The 21,790-nt window shown below is 41.8% G+C and overlaps 1 protein-coding gene across 1 annotated transcript in view; it reads left to right on the top strand.

The window, feature by feature from the left end:
* Positions 1–21,790, top strand: part of LOC145523659 (maltase-glucoamylase-like) — a 340,029-nt gene that overhangs the window by 175,335 nt on the left and 142,904 nt on the right. The window contains exons 6-19 of the mRNA XM_081534360.1: positions 383–492; positions 1,351–1,502; positions 2,537–2,708; positions 5,796–5,895; positions 10,224–10,336; positions 10,644–10,769; positions 11,675–11,806; positions 11,957–12,073; positions 13,136–13,249; positions 14,778–14,862; positions 16,209–16,326; positions 17,326–17,497; positions 18,800–18,916; positions 20,524–20,678. Coding sequence (XP_081390486.1) covers positions 383–492; positions 1,351–1,502; positions 2,537–2,708; positions 5,796–5,895; positions 10,224–10,336; positions 10,644–10,769; positions 11,675–11,806; positions 11,957–12,073; positions 13,136–13,249; positions 14,778–14,862; positions 16,209–16,326; positions 17,326–17,497; positions 18,800–18,916; positions 20,524–20,678 — 1,783 coding nt within the window. The remainder of the gene's footprint in view (positions 1–382; positions 493–1,350; positions 1,503–2,536; positions 2,709–5,795; positions 5,896–10,223; positions 10,337–10,643; positions 10,770–11,674; positions 11,807–11,956; positions 12,074–13,135; positions 13,250–14,777; positions 14,863–16,208; positions 16,327–17,325; positions 17,498–18,799; positions 18,917–20,523; positions 20,679–21,790) is intronic.

Genomic DNA, 21,790 nt, shown 5'->3' on the forward strand with positions numbered 1-21,790 from the left:
CTGGTGTGTCATGTAACTAAGGAGATGGCGTTAGTGCCTGTGATCACCTGTGATGTAACGTGAAGATGACAGAGAGGGAATAATGGACATGAGCCCATCGAGGACTGAGAGTGTAAAGGGTATAGGAGTGACTGATGGGCTGACAGAAGGAGAGGGATGTTTCTATTCAGATTTTGGAGAAGAATAAGGTAATAGCAATATCTAGCTGCAGAATCTGGCCAAACGTGGTATGTTGTATGATGAGGTTCACATCTGTGTCTCCTCTTCTGATGGGAAGTAAAGGCTTTTCGCCAGCCCCTTTGACACAAAGCTCACTTGTATGTGGCTGTTGTTTGTGAATTTACACAGCTGGCTCTGAAAATTCTCTCTTTTTTCACATTAGGATTCACAGCCCAGCTGGAAAGGTTGTCTTCTCCATCTCTGTTTGGAAATGATGTCAACAATGTCCTTCTCACAGCAGAATACCAGACGTCTAACCGTTTCCACTTTAAGGTTGTAGTTTGTTTGTTTATATTTTTCATATTATTTTCTATTACAGTTTATTACAAGATATTGAGTTTAGTTCCCTGTGCTCTACAGTAGGACCTTGTTGTTAAATATCTATGTTATATATTATGGTTTTGTTATGTATTATAGATATGTTAATACATGTTATGTATTATAGTTTTCATTTGCTAATCCCAAATTCCTAGTTTATCCCTCTTCAACCTCCTTTCTCATTTGGTAACTGTAAGTTTGTTTTCTATGTCTTTGTGTCTTTTTTTTTTGTAAATACATTCATTTGTATCATATTTTAGATTCCACATATGAGCAGTATCAGATGATACCTGCTTATTTAGAAAAATTTTTGAGAGGTGCTTGTTCCCTTCCTGAGGACTGCAGTTACTACAAAAGAGAAAAATTTGCTAATAGAATATTTTTTTCTACTGTCATTTTCTTACTTAGCACCTGTATGTTGAAGGTACATATTGCCTTCCTTCAGTGTGATAATTTCCCAGATATATGTTATAGGGTTCACTGGTGAGTTTTGGCTTTCATGCATTTTCCCTTGATACCACGTGAAATGTGGTAGGGAGGGGAAGAAAAGAATGATCGCAGCTTTGAAAATTCTAGAGATAAGTCATGTCTGCAGACTTACAGCATATGTTTCTACCTAAAGACTAACTTATGTCCAAGCGTTCAACATCTGAATTGGGTGATATAATTTCAGATTAGAATGTCATCTGCTTCCCAGATTCCAGTGCCAGGAGCATAGATGTTGGGAAGCATGGTATTGGTAGGCATGCTTCTGTTTTAGAAAAAGTAGAGATGTTTTCATTTTGACTTTTTTTTGCTAACCTCTCTGGACAGTTAACTGACCAAAACCAGAAGAGATACGAAGTGCCCCATGAACATGTGCAACACTTCACAGGAAATGCTGCCTCTTCCTTGACGTATAAAGTTGAGGTCTCCAAACAGCCGTTTGGCATCAAAGTGATCAGAATGAGCAACAATCGTGTTCTGTAAGTTTTGGAAACTTACCTAGAGAGCTGAGTCTGAAGGTTATAAAAAGAATGCCTTTCTATAATATTCCAGAAGGTTGTAAGCCCACTGATGGTGACCAGACTCTCCACCTTCACATGCATACTTTTCTCTGCCTTTCTGCCTCTTTCTTTCTTCCTGCTCCACTATTTCTCTTTCTCCCCCTCCTTCCTCCTCCTCATCTTTCTCCTCCTCCTCCTGTTATTACTAAGCATTTACTATAGGCCTGGCACTGGGCTGTGTCCTTTTTCTTTTTCTTCCTTACATTAGGTCTTTTTTCCTCTTTATTGTCCCTTTTTTGCTTCCATCTTTCTAACACCTATGCACCAGTAGCTCTCTGTGGAGCATCTACTATAACGTAAGAATAATATGGTCACGTGATAAAGTATTAGGGGGACAAGTCTAAGAAATGTGCCATTCAAACTCTCTCATTATTTGGCACGGATCTCTTTCTTGATATCCGTTGGAAAATATCACAAGAGGGCAAATGGGGCCGATTAAACAGCGAGCATTGAGTCTTTGAGGGCTTCCCAGGTGGTGCTTGGAGAAGGAAATGGCACCCCACTCCAGTATTCTTGCCTGGAGAATCCTGTGGACAGAGGAGCCCAGCGGGCTTCTGTCCATGGGCTCGCACAGAGTCAGACACGACTGAAGTGACTTAGCAGGTGGTGCTAGTGGTAAATAATCCAATGCAGGAGATCCAATCCAATCTCCAATGCAGGAGATCCAATCCAATCTCCAATGCAGGAGATCCCTGGGTCCCATCCCTGGGTCGGGAAGATCTCCTAGAGAAAGAAATGGCCACCCACTCCAGTATTCTTGCCTAGAAAATCCCATGGGCACAGGAGCCTGGTGGGTTACAGCCCATGGGGTCACAAAGAGGCGGACGCAACAGAGTGACTGAGCACAGCACAGCGCAGCACACTGAGTCTTTGAGTATATGACAATTTTCTAAGCAGCTGCATTCTCTCCACACCACTTGCCCACCTGTCCCATGTTTTCTACCTGTGTCCAGGCTTGACTCCAGCGTCGGGCCCCTGCTGTTTGCTGACCAGTTCCTGCAGCTCTCCATCCGACTGCCCAGTGCCAATGTGTACGGACTGGGAGAACACGTGCACCAGCAGTACCGGCATGACATGAACTGGAAGACCTGGCCCATCTTTGCCAGGGACACAACCCCCAATGGGGTAAGCTTTCAGATGGGCCCCCCTTCACTGAATATCATAGCCTCTTCTTGCAGGTCACTCCTAGCAGTACAGTTCAATTTAGTCGTTCAGTCATGTCCGACTTTTTGCGACTCTCGAACTGCAGCACACTAGGCTTCCCTGTCCATCACCAACTCCCGGAGCCTGCTCAAACTCATGTCCATCGAGTTGGTGATGCCATCCAACCATTTCATCCTGTGTTGTCCCTTTCTCTTCCTGTCTTCAATCTTTTCCAGCATCAGGGTCTTCTCAAATGTCAGTTCTTCGCATCAGGTGGCCAAAGTATTGGAGCTTCAGGTTCAGCATCAGACCTTCCAATGACTATTCAGGTTTGATCTCCTTTAGGATGGACTGATTTAATCTTCTTTCAGAATTCTTCTTTCTTAAGAATCTTCTCTAGCACCAGAGTCCAAAAGCATCAATTCTTCAGTGCTCAGCTTTCTTTCTGGCCCGACTCTCACATCCATACATGGCTACTGGAAAAACCATAGCTTTGACTAGATGGACCTTTGTTGGCAAAGTCATGTCTCTGCTTTTTAATATGCTGTCTAGGTTGGTCATAGCTTTTCTTCCTAAGAAAAGAAGCAAGCGTCTTTTAGTTTCATGGTTGCAGTCACCAGCTGCAGTGATTTTGGAGCCCGTCCAAAACTAAAGTCTGCCACTGTTTCCATTGTTTCCCCATCTATTTGTCATGAAGAGATGTACATGTGGTACAGTATAATGGTTAAGAGTAAGATGCTAGGGTGGGGCTACCGGGTCTGAATTCTGGCACTGCTACTCACCAGTAGCAGAAGAGGGCAACAGAGGATGAGATGGCTCGATGGCATAACCGATTCAATGGACATGAACTTGGGCAAACTCCAGGAGATGGTGAGGGACGAGAGGCCTGACATGTGGCAGTCCGTGGGGTCACAAAGAGTTAGACATGATTTGGTGGCTGAACAACAACAGCACTCGCCAGTTATGTGGCTCTGGGCAGGTTACCCCTCTGTGTCTTTAGTCCCCCATTCATAAAATGGGGGTAGTATACTTACTTCATAGGGTTGTGATGGTGATTAAATGAACGGATACACATAGAGTCTCCAGAAGAGTGTCTGCCACATAGAAAGTGCTCAATAAATACCATCTACTTTTATTTTATTTTCCTTTTGAGCTAACTAGTTGTGGAGAAAACCGATATTGATTCTGCACAATATGTTGGTTCTGATCACCACATTTTAGGTTGACATTTACAAATCACCAACTTACCAGGTTTGTCAGCAAAATAGGATAAAATATCAACTAAAATTCTGTATTAATCATTCTTTCCGTGAGGAATGTTTGGGACAGTGAGAGAATAGAAGGAATAAAGTTTCATTGTTGTTATTTTATTTTTTCTCTGTTTTGTTTTTACCGCTAAAATTCAAAGTAGAGATATTTTCTAGACTCAGAAATGCTACATTCAAGTTTTTTTCAGCAACTTTCCTGATTAAGCAGAACTAGTGACTGGATGAAAGGAAATTAGAGGAATAATTTATTAAATGACTTTTAAAAATACATCATCTCTATTTAGCAAAAGAACTCCAAAAAAATAAGTTTAGTTTACTCCATCTAACAGACAAAGAAACTGAGGTTTAGAAAAGCCAGATAAATAGAACAATGTAAAAAAGAAAACCAAAAACCAAAGAAGAGCTTGCCTAGTGGCTCAGTGGTAAAGAATCCGCCTGCCAATGCAGGAGATGTGGATCCAATCCCTGGATCAGGAAGATCCCCTGGAGAAGGAAATGACTACCCGCTCCAGTATTCTTGCCTAGGACATCCCATGGACAGAGGAACCTGGCAGGCTACAGTCCATGGGGTCACAAAAGAGTCAGACACAACTTAGCTACTAAACAACAAACACAACAACAAAAAATAGTTTGTAAGGAACAGAGATAAGATCTAACCCCTGGTCCATGCTCCTTACCACACCACATCCCATCAGAAAAACAGGACAGGTGTTGATTCAGAGCAAGTCCTCTGGGATATGGCTGCTGATGCTTGTTTAGTAAGGAGCCTAAGATCCTTGCTGCCTGAAGTATGCAGTACAGGTAACACCACATGAGAAATTTGGGCTCTCAGGTCTCTCTTCTAACTACTAAATTAGAACCCACACTTAAATGAAGTTCCTTTGTAATTTTTATGCACGCCAAATTTTGAGACATGCTATCCCAGAGCAGTGATTCTCAAACATGATTACACTTTGGAATCACCCTAGGAAATTCAACAAACTATCGATGTCTGCTTATATCCCCAGAGATTCTGTTTCAATTGAGGTAGAATGCGGCCGAGGTTGAGAACTACTGTTCTAAAGTCTAGAAGTCCAGCTTAAGTTCTAATGTTTACTCTTGTATAGACTAGAAGACCATATATCTTAAATAGAGCTCCATCTAGTTGCAAATTAAATGGTACCTGATTTATATTAGGGCTTGATGGAGTTTTTGCAGGTGTGGTTAGGTCAAACCTCTTTGAGTCAAGGTCAAGCCTGTTTGAGAGGAGAGCTGTGTTTTTTAAAAAAAAATTATTGGAGTACAGTCGATTTACAATGTTCTGTTAATTTCAGGTGTACATAAAAGTGATTCAATTATACATATACATATATTCATTCTTTTCTCATATAAATTATCACAAAATATTGAGTAGATTCCCTGTAGATCCTTTTTAGTTATCTATCTTATAGATAGTAGTGTGTGTATGTTTACCCCAAGCTTCTGATTTATCCCTCCTCACCCCGCCACGTTTCCCCTTTGGTAACCATGAGTTTGTTTTTGATACCTGTAGAGAAGAGCTTTTACGAACTACAGTTTCAAAACTCCTATTCTCCTACATCCTAACACATCATAAGCTCTCACAGTTGACTCTTTGTATAAGAAAATAGTACTTCATTTGATTAACATCAACCAAATATAGACCTTGTATTAGAAGTTTGTGTCTTCTTTGACCACACATTCCTTTGTCCATTTCTCGCATGATTAATACTGATTTCCTAAGCTATTTCTGGCCACGTGGGGCTTATTTGTAAATTTTTTATTTTAAACTGTCTTTCTGCAGGATGGAACTAACTTGTACGGTGCACAGACGTTTTTCCTGTGCCTTGAAGATGCTAGTGGATTGTCCTTTGGAGTGTTTCTGATGAACAGCAATGCCATGGGTAAAAAACTAAAGGAATATTCATGAAAAAAGTACTCAAGAATGACTTTCAGTCCCTTTCTGACAGCATCATGATAAAGGAATGGTGCCCTTTAGGGTCTCATATGTTCTCTGATTGTGTCATCCCTATTTCATTACCTGTGGACCCATGGTGGACATGAGTTGAGTGTCCTCTCCTAGCTTATGATTTTGTTCAGTCTGGTTGCCTCTGTTGGAATATTGTCTATTCTTGAGTTACAACAGCTAACCTTTCCTGTAATCTATTCTGAGGCAGTTTCTACCAATTTATTTTTCTCCTTCTTCAGACATCCATCCAGTACAGGGGTTAATATCAGCTTTGGTGAAAAACAGGTAATTCTTCTAGTGTGTGCATGCTCTTTGTGTCCGACTCTTTGCGACCCCATAGACTGTAGCCCACCAGGCTTATTCTTCCATGGAATTTTCCAGGCAAGAATACTAGGGTGGGTTGCTATTACCCACTTCAGGGTATCTTCCCACCCCATGGATCAAACCTGCATGTCTTGCATGTCCTGCATTGGCAGGTAAATTCTCTTAACATTGAACCACCTGGGAAGCCCAATTGTTCTAATAGCTGAGCCTAATCAATGGGATACAACTGAGCGGTGAATGTTTCATTGAGACACCAAGGGTAGCAAGGTAAAGTGGGGTGAGTGTTGAAGGCCATGCAGAATATTTTCAGATTGTTTAAGATCTCATGGTAATATCATAGGATTCCAGAAAGTAGCTCACTCCCTTATCTTTGAAGGTTTTAGACCAGATCAATGATTCTTAACTATTTTTCTGCTTGTACCAGTCACATACAATCCCAGGGCAATGATTCAGTCACTATAGGGGAAGAAGAGTTGTGTCAGAATCCCAGAGTTGATGATCAGCATAGGATATTGATCCCTACCCTCTTCTCGACTGAGACTCAGTGGACTAGATCAGGGCTACTCAAAGTGTGGTTTGTGGAGGGTTCACAGACTGTTTCAGGTCTACAGTAAGATGAATGTAGAAACTGAAAGTAAACATTGCTGTAGCACCCAAGTGCACGCATGAACCTTTTTTCTAGTATTTCATTTTTGTGTTATTTTACAAAAGTATCAGTTTGCAAAGAATTGGAAATTTGAAAAATTAGGCTCTGATTTTTTTTTTTTACCAGATTGTTTGAGAATAACTCAAGTGATACAAGATGATTCTAAGCTACCTAATCGAATCTTAGATGATTCTAAGCTACCTGATAGTCAAAGAATAGACTGAAGTAATGCAAGTGCAGTTTCAGGTGGCTGAAAGGAACCAGAAAACAATTTGAGGAGGCTTAGAGTATCTAGGATCCTGTGACCTTTCCCTCTAAGCCTGACCAGATTGATTTTTTTAAAAATTTATTCCTTTTTAATTGGAGGATAATTGCATCACAATGTTGTGTTGGTTTCTGCCATGCATCAACATGAATCAGCCGTAGGCGTACATATGTCCCCACCCCCTCGAACTGCTCTCCCACCGCCCACTCCATCCCTCCCCTCTAAGTAGTCACAGAGCACCAGGTTGAGCGTCCTGCATTGTACAGCAAATTCCCACTAGCTATCTGTCTCACCTGTGGCAATGTTTATATTTCAGTGCTGCTCTATTCCCCCACCCTCTCCTCCCACTGTGTCCATGAGTCTGTTCTCTCTGTCTGCATCTCATTGCTCCATTGCACACAGGTTCATCAGTTCCATCTTTCTAGATTCCACATATATGCGTTAATATATGATATTTGCTTTTCCTCTTTCTGACTTACTTCACTCTGTATAATAGGCTCTAGGTTCACCCACCTCATTAGAACTGACTCAAATACATTCCCTTTTATGGCTGGTAATATTCCAATGGAATATTACTGAGATGGTTGGATGGGATCACTGATTCAATGGACATGAACTTGGGCAAACTCCACGAGATGGTGAGAGACAGGGAAGCCTGGTGTGCTACCGTCCATGGGGTCACGAAGAGTCAGACTCGACTTGGCAACTGAACAACAACAACAGCAACAACAATAATATGGACCACAACTTCTTTTTCCATTCATCTGTCAATCGACATCCAGGTTGTGTCCTTGTTCTAGCTATTGTAAATGGTGCTGCAATGAGCATTGGGGTACACGTGACTTTTTCAGTTATGGTTTCCTCAGGGCATATGCCCAGTAGTGGGATGGTTGGCTCATATGGTAGTTTTATTCCTAGATTTTTAAGGAATCTCCATACTATTCTCCATAGTAGCTGATCAATTTACATTCCCACCAACAGTGTAGGAGAGTTCCCTTCTCTCTACATCCTCTCCAGCATTTATTGTTTGTAGATTTTTTTGATGATGGCCATTCTGATCAGTGTGAGGTGATTCCTTACTGTAGTTTTGATTTGCATTTCTCTGATAATGAGTGACATTGAACATCTTTTCTTGTGTTTACTAGCCATCTGTATGTCTTCTTTGCAGGAATATCTTTTTAGGTCTTCTGCCCACTTTTTGACTGGGAATTTTGTTTTCCTGATATTGAGCTGCATGAGCTGCTTGTGTATTTTGGAAACTGATCTTTTGTTAGTTGTTTCATTTGCTATTATTTTCTCCCATTCTGAGGGTTGTCTTTTTACGTTGTTTATAGTTTCCTTTGCTTTGCAAAAGATTTTAAGTTTAATTAAGTCTCATTTGTTTATTTTTGTCTTTATTTCCATTACCCTAGGACATGGGTCATAGAGGATTTTGCTGTGATTTATGTCAAGGAGTATACTGCCTATATTTTCTTCTAAGAACTTTATAGTTTCTGGTCTTACATTTAAGTCTTTAATCCATTTTGAATTTATTTTTGTGTATGGTGTTATGAGGTATTCTAGTTTCATTATCCCTAATGCAAATCAAGGTGATAGGGAGACTTCATCTTTGAGAATTGCAGTGGGGGCTTAGAGAGATTTTGAATTTATAATATCATCTCTGACATTATTTTAGTGTGGCTATTGCTTGATGTGAGATCCGCTGAGGCTACGACCTATGTGAGTCTAGCTGGGTTATATATTCCTGTAGTAATGATGGGTAATGGGATTGGAAGAGCATGTTCCGTAGTTGTGAATGTCAGAGGAGAAAATTTTTTTCTTTGTCCTCTTAAGTTGGGTATTTGCGGGCCTGTGAATCCATCTGACAAAAGACAGGTTAGCAAGAGAAAGACCGAGTTTATTTACACGTGTGACATACTTACACACAAGAGTGCTCAATAAGCAGCTCAAAGGGGTGGTTAGAATTTGGGGCTGACACACCATCCTAATGGGCTTCCCCGGTGGCTCAGATGGGAAAGAAACTGCCTGCAATGCAGGAGACCTGGATTCAGTTCCTGGGTTGGGAAGATCCCCTGGAAAAGGGAATGGCTACCCACTCTAGCATTCTTGCCTGAAGAATTCCATGGACACAGGAGCCTAGCAGGCTACAGTCCATGGGTTCGCAATGAGTCAGACATAACTGAGCAACTAACACTACCATTTTAATAAGTAGAGGAAGAAAGTTACTTAGGATGAAACAAATAACTCCCTGAAGGGGTGAGAGGGCATTTAATGGGACAATAAATGACTTTTTGGAAAGATTAGAGAGTCCTTAGGAAAATAGTGGGAGTTGGATATTCTTGTGGCCATGTCTGGGAGTGCTGCCAATTTATTGTCTCAGAGAACATTAGTTTTGCTCTAGGGTAGGGGGTTTATGACAACTAAGTTCTTTTCTTGGCAGTTTTTAATTTTAAAGATTTTGTTGACGTGGACACTTTTTAAAGTCTTTATTGGATTTGTTACAAACTGTTTCTGTTTTATGTTTTGGTTTTGGGCTGTGAGGCACATGGTATCCTAGCTCCCTGATGAGGGATCAAACTTACTCCCCCTCCCTGCATTGGAAGCCAAAGTCTTAACTGCTGGACCACCAGGGCAGTCTGACAGCAGAGTTCTTATCAGAGGCTCTGTGTTTAGGTTGATGAGGGATTTCAGAAACTCAAACATCTTCAACTTATAATCATTCTTATGCCATGGTGGCTTATTCCGAACCCCTTCACAAAACTGGTTGCTTTTTCATGAAATCCTGATACAACACTGAAAATCCTCCAGTCACCAGTGTGAAAATCTGCTACAGAACAGATGCTCTGACTGCTCTCAGGCTGTGAGGGTGGACTTTGACCATCAGAGTTTGTCCCTTTTTATTAAAAAACGAGGTATTAGGATTACTTCATTAGTGTTCAGATGATTGGGGATCTTCTGGTCTAAAACTTTGTAATTATTACTCTGGAACAAATTCTAATGTTTATTTGCTTCATTTTTAATCTTCAAGAGGTTTTCCTCCAGCCCACCCCAGCTGTCACTTACCGCACCATTGGGGGCATTCTTGACTTCTATGTGTTCTTGGGGAACACTCCAGAGCAAGTTGTTCAAGAATATCTAGAGGTAAACTTATGATATCATGATTATGATTAAAGAAATCCTAAATAGCACAGAGAAAATGAAATTTAATATAAGTGTGACTTATAAACATATGCTGTTAATATTATAAGTAGCTGCTACAAATGTGCTACTGCAATTTGACCCTACTCTCCATGATTTATAAAGGGGCTGGAAAAATAGACTAGCATCTAACATTAAGGAAATAGTGTGTTGGGAAGTGGGTATATTTTGTGCCCCCAAACTAATGCTCAGAATAAATTCTTTTAAAAGCAGAGTATTTCCTAACTTTCATTTTACGACATTCTTTCAGCTCATTGGACGGCCAGCCCTACCCTCATACTGGGCGCTTGGGTTCCATCTCAGTCGTTATGACTATGGAACTCTAGATAACATGAAAGAAGTCGTGGAGAGAAATCGCGGTGCACAGCTGCCTTATGTGAGTAAGATTTCAAAAAATGCTCCAAAAATAAAAGAATTGGGGAATAAGAACATCTGTTTATACTTTCTCCTCATGAGTTTTTTTTTTTTAATATATAACAAAAATATTTTTACATATTCAGAATGCCAGATTTTTTTGTCAGGCCAACCATTCCTTTAAAGCAACTGGTTCTTTAGCAGGAAATAGTACTTAGAGACCACAATTATGGCGTTGGGAGACAATCTATTTCTTTCTCTATTTTTCTTACCACATGTTTTAATAGTAAAATTTTCTTATGCTTACTGTATTGATTACATTTCACATAATGCATCTTTTATTTGACTTCTCAAGACATTTATTTTCATAGTTTAAGTGAGCAAAAGGATATAGTACATGCATGTAATAACATATTTTTATGTTTTAAATGACTGCACTTGAATGTGTCTAACTATATAATGAGTAGTGAGGTTTTGCAAGAGATGCAGAGGGAAAAGCCCAAAGGTCTCTGGAATAATCCTCTTCTCTCCTCTACCCCATGCCCTTGGAGGCAGACATTTAGGTCTTAGAGCAAGAGTCAATTTCATTCTGGGCTCCACTGTTTTTGTAAGAGTAAGATTAGGAAAGAATCAATGTCAAAGAAGCTCAAAGTAGAAGAGAAGCAACAAAACAAAACGTGGGACAGTCAAATGAGGGAGAGGAGGTGGGAGACACAGCCCCTTCCCTTCTTTACTGTTCATGGCACAGCATTTAGGTAATGGATGTGTTTTGACAGCCTTAGTGATTTTTTGTGTGTGGGTGATTGTCATGGTTTGTTTGTTAGATTGTACTTTAATGCCAGAGGGCCAGACAGCAAGGTAGAGTGATGCAGCTAATCTGATTCCAGGGATGGGCCCATAAATTGTGGACCTTGTGTATTCTTTCAGGATGTTCAGTACGCTGATATTGATTACATGGATGCAAGAAAGGACTTCACTTATGATCCAGTAGCTTTCAAGGGCTTCCCTGAGTTTGTTAAAGAATTACACAATAACGGACAGAAACTGGTCATCATTGTGGTATGGGCAGTCCTCTTATACCCCCACATCAGGTCCTTGCTCTTCTTTGTCATTGAAGCCCCCTCTCCCCACCTCATCCCCAATTTCCAATCTCCTTTCAGTTCCTCTGGCTTAAAGCTAGGTTCCTCACTGTATTTTTCTCCTTCTTAGGATCCTGCCATCTCCAACAACTCTTCCCTAAGTAATCCCTATGGCCCGTATGACAGGGGTTCAGATATGAAGATATGGGTGAACACTTCAGATGGTGTGACTCCACTCATTGGGGAGGTAACTTCGTGGGGACGCTAGGAGCTGGTGGGGGTGCTGTGGCTGTGTTACATGTGTGTGAGTGTGTGTGTGTATAATTGTTTTGTTTTACATTTTCAGTTGTCAAATTCGCTGGGGATCGACTTGCCCTTGTGCTTTCATCTCCAAATACCTACCAGCCATCTGAGCTCTTACATTCCCTTCAGAGCAAAGTCCCTTTGAACAATAGACATAGATACTGAATATTTCCCTCCTCACTCCCTATTTGCTCTTTAGCTGAGCGCAGTCTGCTTTTTTCCCCCGTCCCTCCTCTGACAAATGGCACCAGTTATTTTCAAATTGGCAAATCCAGTGGAACTGTTTCATTCCTTTTCTTACTTAATTTTTCTGTTATCTGACAAGTTTGACTAGTTCTTTCTCAAATTTCTATTTGTCCTTGTCTTCCATCAAAGTATTATCTGCTGCTTCACTTCTAATATCTTTGCTGACCTGAGTGCATAGTGTCTGACAGGAAGTGGATAGGAAGACAATAGAGAAGAGTGACTGATGGTTGGAACTTACAGCTTGTGATGCATCAGTTGAAATTACACAGTGCTCTTCCTCATTTGCTTCCCCTGTGCTCAGTCAGTAAAGAATCCACGTGCAATACAGGAGACCCGGATTTGATCCCTGGGTCAGGAAGACCCCCTGGAGAAGGAACTGGCAACCCATTCCAGTATTCTTGTCTGGGAAATCCCATGGACAGAGGAGCCTGGCGGGCTATAGTCCATGGGATCGCAAGGGTTGCACTGGACTTAGTGACTAAACCACCACCACTCCCTCATTTATATTCCCGGGATTGGGAGTTGAACATTAACAATGATTTAATCATTTTTTCGGAAATAACATCTTTTCTCCAAGTGTCAGTTGACAACTCCTATTTATTCTAAGTATTTGAAGTGCTTCACATCCTTAACTGAAAGTGACCTATGTCTGAGTAGCACTGTTGCCATAATCATATTAGGGATTTCTTTGTAAAGTACTCTATTTTACTCCGTATTCATTTAACTTTCTCTGATTAATTATTTTCTTTTCTTCCTGCAGGTCTGGCCTGGAAAAACTGTGTTTCCTGATTATACCAACCCTAAGTGTACTGCTTGGTGGACAAATGAATTTGAGCTTTTCCACACTCAAGTAGAGTTTGATGGAATCTGGATTGTGAGTTAACATTTTTTTCCTCTTTCCCTAAAATTAGTTTTTATTGAAGTATAGTTGCTTTACAGTGTTGTGTTAGTTGCTATTGTACAGCAAAGTAAATCAGCTCTACGTATACATACATCCCTTCATTTTTGTATTTCCTCCCCATTTAGGTCATCATAGAGCATTAGAGCGTCACAAAGCATAGAGTATCATGAGTAAATTTCCCTGAGCTATACAGTAGGTTCTCAATTATTATCTAGAGTTCTTAACATTCTGTTGAATAGGCAGCTAAAATTCAGACTGTATCTCTCTGTCACTGAATCATGGAGCACAGGGTCAAGAAGAGGAGAGGAAAGCAAGAGCGACAGTAATTCTAAGTATTCCCTCTCTTACTATTCAAATAATCTTACCAAGACATGTAGCTTAGACTCAAAAGCAGACTGTTAGAACTGCAAGTAAACTCAGGAAGCAGTTCTGTCCAAGTCTGTGCGTGCTCAGTGGCTCAGTCGTGTCTGACTCTGGGCAACCCTATGGACTGTAGCCCACCAGGTTTCTCCATCTATGGGATTCCCCAGGCGAGAATATTGGAGTGGATCACCATGCGCTCCTCCAGGGGATCTTCCTGACCAAGGGACTGAACCTGGGTCTCCTGCATTGCAAGCAGATTCTTTACCGTCTGAGCCACCAGGGAAGACACTGTCATTGTCACAAAGTATCTGAGTGGTTCAATGGCCAGTTCAGGGCTCTTTCACTTGGACAAGTTGGATACACTGACCAGAGCCAGAGTACTCAGGTGTGGACAGACCTGTGGCTACAGAAAGGACAAATGTCTCATACACTAATATCGAATGAAAACCAATGCAAAGCAGGAGGTGTTCAACACAATTTAGGGAGCGCTAGCATTGAAATTCTTCTATTTATAAGAGAAAGGTAGAAAATGCAAACAGAAGAGCTAAACAGATGAGAAGAGCGAAAATGATATCAACCAAGGGCATCTGCCATCAGTATTTCCGTGTGCATCTTTATAGACCTCTCACTTGCACAGCTGTGGGTACCTGCTTATTCACTCAGTCTCTCTGCATATGTTTATATATGTAAATGCATTTACATGTGTGTGTATTCATAGCTATATTTGCATATCTAGAGAACGTATCAATATAAGTTGATTTATAGGGGATCATATAAATTGAAATATGATTCACCTAATATTGGGTTGGCCAAAAATTTCATTCAGGTTTTTCTGTAAGATGTTATGGAAAAACCCAAATGAACCTTTGGCCAACCCAATATTTTGAGAAATGTTTCAGTTTAAATGATTGAAGATGTATGTCATTTTGAAGGGATTTTAATAACCTTCTCCACAAAGCCTTCAATGGGTAGGGAAGACAGGGCAGGAACATCTGTTTCTCTCTTTAACCTGAGGGTCTCTTTAGAAAAGAAATATGTAGAATTATTTCTCTGAGTCCTTCAAAAAAAAAGACACCATCTGTATAACATATGAGGAAACGTTACTCTTTCTTAATAGTTTTTGCTCTTTGTCTCGTAGGATATGAATGAAGTCTCCAACTTTGTGGATGGCTCAGTCTCAGGATGTTCCACAAGCAATCTAAATTATCCCCCATTCACTCCCAGTAAGCGTTGATTAGTCTGATTAAAGTGGCAACACATATCTCATATTTTAAATTCATGAGGATAGAAATGAACAACCTGCTGAGGGATTTTGTATATAAACTGCATACAGGAAGGAAAATGTGGGTACCATATAAAGAAAGCTAGAGAAGAAAATGAAAACACTCTGCTTTCTTAGATGAGGCATAAATTCAAAAGGGGCAACCTAGTCCTTCTGCTTACATCTGAGCTGTTTCTAGGGGAAAGTCCAGAGAAGATATGGTACAGAAACCAGAGGTTAGTAGTTAGTTCATTTGCTCTCAAGAGTGGACCCAGACAGATCAGGGCTTACCAGAGAGAGACCAGATAACTAGGTCTGGGCTTCAGATGAAGTCAAGTCTGGTCAAATTAAGAGAGTGAAGAAGAGATTTGGATGACAGGATAAGAGGAAGCCAGAATCCATGGCTTGGGAGGACAAAGTCAGTGTCAGTGAACAGAATGCTAGAGAGATCTGATTGAACTTTGACCAATAGAATCTCCCAGGGTGTGGCCCTAGGATCACAGCATTTGCTGTATTTTGAAGAAAACTAGAGGCTCACAGAGAAATAGTATCTTGATTAAGAAAGGAATAAGCTGCTAGAATTATAGCATCTTTTGAAGACTTCCAGTCTGAGAGAAAATAAGAAATTGGAACAAGTGGGTCAAGATTAAACAGCAAGGGACTTAGATGGGAGTCTTCATTCTTTTGGTGATAGAAATTACTGATATTTTAGTAATGGAAATATGGCAGTCAAATGGTTTTGGAAATATTGATCTGGCATTATGTGTGCTTCTAATATGAATTAGAAAGTTGATAGATCAGAGGTAAAAAAGCCATTAAGGAAATGATTGCAATGGTTAAGATCCAAAGTAATTTGGATCTGAACCAGAGTGGTATGAAGGGAGCAGAGAAGATTGGATGGATGAAAGACAGGTTGGTCGATCATCCTTTATAGTATCTGGTCAGTGGAGAGAAGGGAGAGAAATTTATTTTTAATAAATATTTTTGTTCTTGGACCACTCAGCTAAGTCTGCAGACTTCAGGTTTAACTTCAAGTCTGACTGGACCCACTTACTTCTAAGTGCTTGCTTCTGGTCACATGAGCACCCAGGTGGGAGGATGTGTGTGGGTGGCAAGTCAGCACAATCGTTTGCATAACAGAGAAACTACTGCAGGTGTATATAGCTCTCTGATTGTGCGGATGGTGTATAGACACTTCCAGGATGGCCACAGAGTTGCCTGCTCAGGGAGCCGCCATGTCTGGTGATAGTCGAGAAACGGGCAATGCGTAGCTCAGGCTCTCATTGACCGAACCCTCTTTGGTCGCAGAAATCCTGGATGGGTACCTGTTCAGAAAGAGCATCTGCATGGATGCAGTGCAGCACTGGGGACAGCAGTACGACATCCACAATCTGTACGGCTACTCCATGGCCATCGCCACTGCCGAGTAAGGCCATTATCGCTGTGGGCTCAGTACATGGTCAGATTGACTTAATACACCATCAGCTTCTTAGTCTTGTTAAATTCCAGGTGCCACTATGTTATTCTTTCGAACTTGTTGAGATTAGTAAGCTGTTGTTATTGCATGAATGAAGAAAATCCTAGGCACGTAGGGAAGAAAGTGAAAGTGCAAGTCATTCAGTCGTGTCCGACTCTTTGCAACCCTGTGGACTATACAGTCCATGGAATTCTCCAGGCCAGAATACTGGAGTGGGTAGCCTTTCCCTTCTCCAGGGGATCTTCCCAACCCAGGGACTGAACCCAGGTCTCCTGCATTGCAGGTGTATTCTTTACCAGCTGAGCCATAAGGGGAACTCAAGAATACTGGAGTGGGTAGCCTATCCTTTCTCCAGCAGATCTTCCCGACCCAGGAATTGAACGGGGGTCTCCTGCATTGCAGGCAGATTCTTTACCAACTGAGCTATCAGGGAAACCCATAGGGAAGAAGGAAGCTGAAAAATATTTATGGAAAGTATATAATGAAAGAAAGAATGAATAAATGCATGAATGGAAAGTTGGAAGAAAGAAAGAGAAGTAACCTGACCAAGGTCAAACAGCTAATAAATTGTAAGAGCAAAATTTGGACTCATTTCTGCATGAGTCCAAGGTTTCTTGTATTTTCCTCTCTGCCATACTCTATAAACTGGTGTATGGAGGGTTAAGTAGCTTACAGACTTCATGTGCTTTGGGATTTTAGGTACCAGCTCAGTATCAGTCTAGTGAAATTTGATTTTATGGAGTTAATGATGTACATAAAATGCCTAAAACAAAACAAAATATAAACATACTCAATGGGGCAGTCTGCTCCCAATAGCAAATCTAGCCCTATAGGAGAGAACTAGAAGAAAAGAGTAGGGTATTAACTTGAGAGCTTCAATATCATCAAATTAACCTCTGGGCTAAGACTCACTAAGGTCACACATTGACTCCTTCTCTCCCTGTCTAGAACTGTCAAGACTGTGTTCCCCAACAAGAGAAGCCTCATTTTAACCCGTTCTACATTTGCGGGTTCTGGCAAGTTTGCAGCCCACTGGTTAGGAGACAATGCAGCCACCTGGAACGACCTTCGATGGTCCATCCCTGGCATGCTTGAGTTCAACCTTTTTGGTATCCCAATGGTGAGTCCACATGCCAGTCTCCAGAATGCCTCATTCTAGATGGTTTTCAAGTAATAAATTTCCCCTCCTCTGCCCTCCACGGCCCAGGATTAAGTGTCTGGTGAGCACTGCTTCATCTACATTAGTATGATACTGATACCACGACATTCTTTCCTGTACTGCCTTATAAAAATAGAACCTTGATACCACCTTAAAGTGGTATCATTGGAATATTTTTTTTTAAATTAAAGTACAACCTACATGTGAAAAAGTACACATATCCGTAAGGTTACAGATGATGACTTTCACAAACGAAACACATCTGTGTATTTTGCACCCAAATGAGGAAGCACAACACTGTCAGCATCCTAGATACGGCTTTGGGATCTTTTAGTCAAATTCAACATTCTATTTATTGAGCTCTTACCCTGAGCAAAGTATTCAGCTAGGTGTACACATGGGGAGAAACACAAATACAGTGATGGAAACACCTTCCTTCCCTCCCCCCCACCAAGTTTATACACAAGCACACACACATAATTATGGCAAGCTAGGGTAAAAGTGCCAATAGGAACATATAATTTAAGTGTTAAAAGAAATGCTGAGAAAGGGAATTTTCAACTCTAATAAGATTACAAGAAACGAGGGGAGTCACGGGAAGAAGTCAATAGTGACTTCATATAGAAGATGGCACTTGAGTTTAACCTTAAAAGTAGGTATGTTTATCAGACTAATGGTTAGGGGAGATCATTTTAAGACTGAGAAATAAACTTGAACAAGACCAGCAAGAGGGAGCATTTGATGTATCTGTAAGGATGGGCACATAGGACTGGAATGAGAAATGATGCTGGAAAGGTGAGTTGCAGCCAGTTACCATTAGTTAACCGGAGGACGAGCAGCAGGAGACCCTGGAAATTCTTGAAGAGATGAATGACCTGATCAGATTTAGCTGTTGGAAAATTAATTGTGCCAGTGCTGTGGTCAAAGTGATAATATCAACAGTATTTCTAGTTACTATTCACCAAAAAGCTATTGTGCGTCACATGTTTTACTTGCATCATCTCATTTACTAAAACCCTAGAGTGCCCACTTTGATAAAATGAGGAAACCGAGGCACAGAGGGTTGAGTAACTCATTTGAAGTCACCTGGCAGTGGGGAGTGGACACGGGACCCAGCCCAGTTCCATCACACTGCATTCGCCTTCTTAGGAAGAGGTCAGCCAAGTTTGGTTGGCAGGTCTCCGGTAGAAAGCAAAGCCCAGGAGCAGGGGGCAGCAGTGGAAGTGAGGGCCACATGCTGTCACTGTCTATGTGTCCTTCCAGGTGGGTGCTGACATATGTGGCTTTCTACTGGATACTTCTGAAGAGCTCTGCAGACGGTGGATGCAGCTGGGAGCATTCTATCCATTTTCCAGGAATCACAATAGCCAAGGCTACAAGGCAAGTCAGTCTCCCAGGAGGTATGATCAAAATAGACTTGGCATTCAGTAGGACTGGATCTACTTGCATCCTCACCTAGAAATCTGTTGAGCCAACTTCCTCCCTGGTACTTCACTTAGGCTAACTGGGACCACTGTTTGCAATTGACCAGAACTCCTGTTGTGCCATTAAAATGCTCTGTTGCCGTGGCCTCTGCTCTTTCTGCTGCAGCAGTCAAAGAAATGGCGAGTCTGTGAAGGTTTTCAATCAAACCTCTAGACACATTATCTATGTTGCTCATTTTGAATCAAAATAGGGAAATACTTCAAAGTTATTTAAATGGCAGTCTACTGAGAGAGCAGAGCTTCCCCAATGGCTCAGAGGTAAAGAAGCCGCCTGCCAATGCAGGAGACACGAAAGACTCAGGTCCAATCCCTGGGCCAGAAAGATCCCCTGGAGGAGGAAATGGCAACCCACTTCAGTATTCTTGCCTGGAAAAAATCCCATGGACAGAGGAGCCATGGGGCTGCAGAGTCAGACATGACTGAGCAACTAAGAAAGCGTGCACTGCCAACAGAGCACCCCTAGAATGAACGAGGGGGAGGCATTGCAGGGTGAAGAGTGGCCACTTACTGGGTGAAATGAATTCCCTTTTCTCAACCCTATTGCTCAGAAGCAAAGTTGCAAGGTAGCTCCAGGTCTGGCAGGAATAAAACTCTTAGTTGTGATGAACGGAGTCTGATTTCTGCAGATCCTCCTGAGGCAGGAGGTAGATGGGCTCCAGGCTAGGCATTAATAACTAGCCTCCTGTTTACATTTTCTGAAGAAGGAGGCAAGTGGACTCCAGGCTAGGTATTTACAACCTAGGCTAGGTATTTACAGCCTCCCATGTGCACTTTGAGATAGAAAAAAAAGAACAGGGTAAATAGTCAGACTTGGGGCACTTTAAGATAATGATCATGGCAGGAACAGAGAGGAGTCAAATCCTGCTTGAGTAAAAGATCAAGGTCATTTCCCCTCCTTGGGGCAAGGGGAACACTGCACATGTGCAGGAAGCCTCCTTGGGGATCAAAAAGGAGGGGGTACCACCCCAGAATAGGTGATGCTAAGGCCCCCCATAGGACTGGACTTTTTCCCCATCTTGGGAAAAAGTTGCACATGCATGTTGGGGAGGAGGGTCCTAGGGCAATTCAGAGGTGGAAAAAGAAACTAGATAGTTGGCCAAAGGTAAACAAAGACCCAGAAGAACTGCTCCATATAAATGCCTTAACCACCTCTTCACTGAGCCCCTCCTCATTGCGATGCCCACACCCTTTGTATCCAGGTATGCCTCTCTGCCTCGCTTCTGTCTTAACTAAACAGACTGTTTCTCTGTGTGCTGTCACACTTGTGCTGTCTCTAATAATAAACTTTGCACCTGCTTTTACGGTTTACCGCCTTGAAACACTCTTGCTTTCAAACAGAGGCAAGAGCCTGGGAAAATTTGCTTCTTGCCTCTAACCCTTGCTGGTCTAGTGGCTAGGATTCCTGGTTTTCAGGTTCAGTTCCTGAGCAGGGACCTCACCGCTCCCTGCTGCTTCTCTGAGAGCAAAACCAGATGACAACTACCACCTCTTGTTTCTTTCCAGGCCCAGGATCCAGCCTCGTTTGGCGCCGACTCACTGCTGTTGAACTCCTCCAGGCACTACCTGACCATCCGCTATACCCTTCTGCCCTATCTCTACACCCTCTTCTACCATGCTCACAGCCGCGGGGACACCGTGGCCAGGCCCCTTCTGCATGAGTAAGTTCATCTAATCCACAAGAATGTTATCAATACAACTGGGTGAAACTGACTGTATCGTCAAATGGAAGCGGGATAATTAAAACAATTCAAACAGTTACTCAGATATATTTTTTCAACTTGGCTAGTCATTCGGTATTTGCAAAGCTATTACTGCCTATATATCAATGCTATTTTAGGTATATTTAAGTGTTATAGCCTTATCCCTTTGGGAGAGAGAAGTGTTCTAAAAGTCATGGGAGTTGGGGTCTTTGTTCTCCCAACTAACTCCATACCTTAGATAAATTGTTTAAATTCTTTCATGCTTAGTTTCTTTGAAAGTGAAAGTTACTCAGTCATGTCCCAGTCTTTGCGACCCCATGGACCATACAGTCCATGGAATTCTCCAGGCCAGAATACTGGAGTGAGTAGCCTTTCCTTTCTCCAGGGGATCTTCCCAACCCCAGGATGGAACCCAGGTCTCCCACATTGCGGGCAGATTCTTTACCAGCTGAGCCACAAGGGAAGCAGGTGTCCCCTACCTCTGGTATCTAACGCCTGATGATCTGAAATGGAGCTGATGTAATAATGATAGAAAAAAAAGGGCACAATAAATGTAATGTGCTTGAATCATCCTGAAACCAGTACCCCTTCCTCCCAAGTCCATGGAAAAATTGTCTTCCATAAAACTGGTCACTGGTGCCAAAAAGATTGGGGTCCATTGATTTAAAGGCTTTGATATCTTGGAGCTGATGGCCGCTTTTGTAATGTACCCTGTTTGGGCTCTAGGAATGAGCCTGTCACTTACACACTGGTAATACTACTATGCAGGATTTCCAGAAATCAGAATTTTTATCTTCAGGCAATGAGTATCTAATTTGACTCTAACAAAGAGCACTTTTAAGAGACTCTCTTTAAAACTGGTCACTTAGTATGAACTGATGCCTCAACAGATTAGCCAGCAGGTATCTCTGGGGTCTTCAGGCAATCCTGTTTCCCAGCTGGAAGCAGCTGTGAAGAAATACAGGCTGAATGGAGATTTGTCCTAGGAGAGGGTGTGTCCTTGCTTCCGCAATGATGCTGTGGGGCCCTCTAGTGGCTGCAGAATGAGTAGCTCTGTGATGGGGTTGGCA

The sequence above is a fragment of the Giraffa tippelskirchi genome, chromosome 10 (assembly GCF_054371585.1).
Source record: "Giraffa tippelskirchi isolate mGirTip1 chromosome 10, T2T-mGirTip1v1.2.pri, whole genome shotgun sequence".
Lineage (NCBI taxonomy): Eukaryota > Metazoa > Chordata > Mammalia > Artiodactyla > Giraffidae > Giraffa > Giraffa tippelskirchi.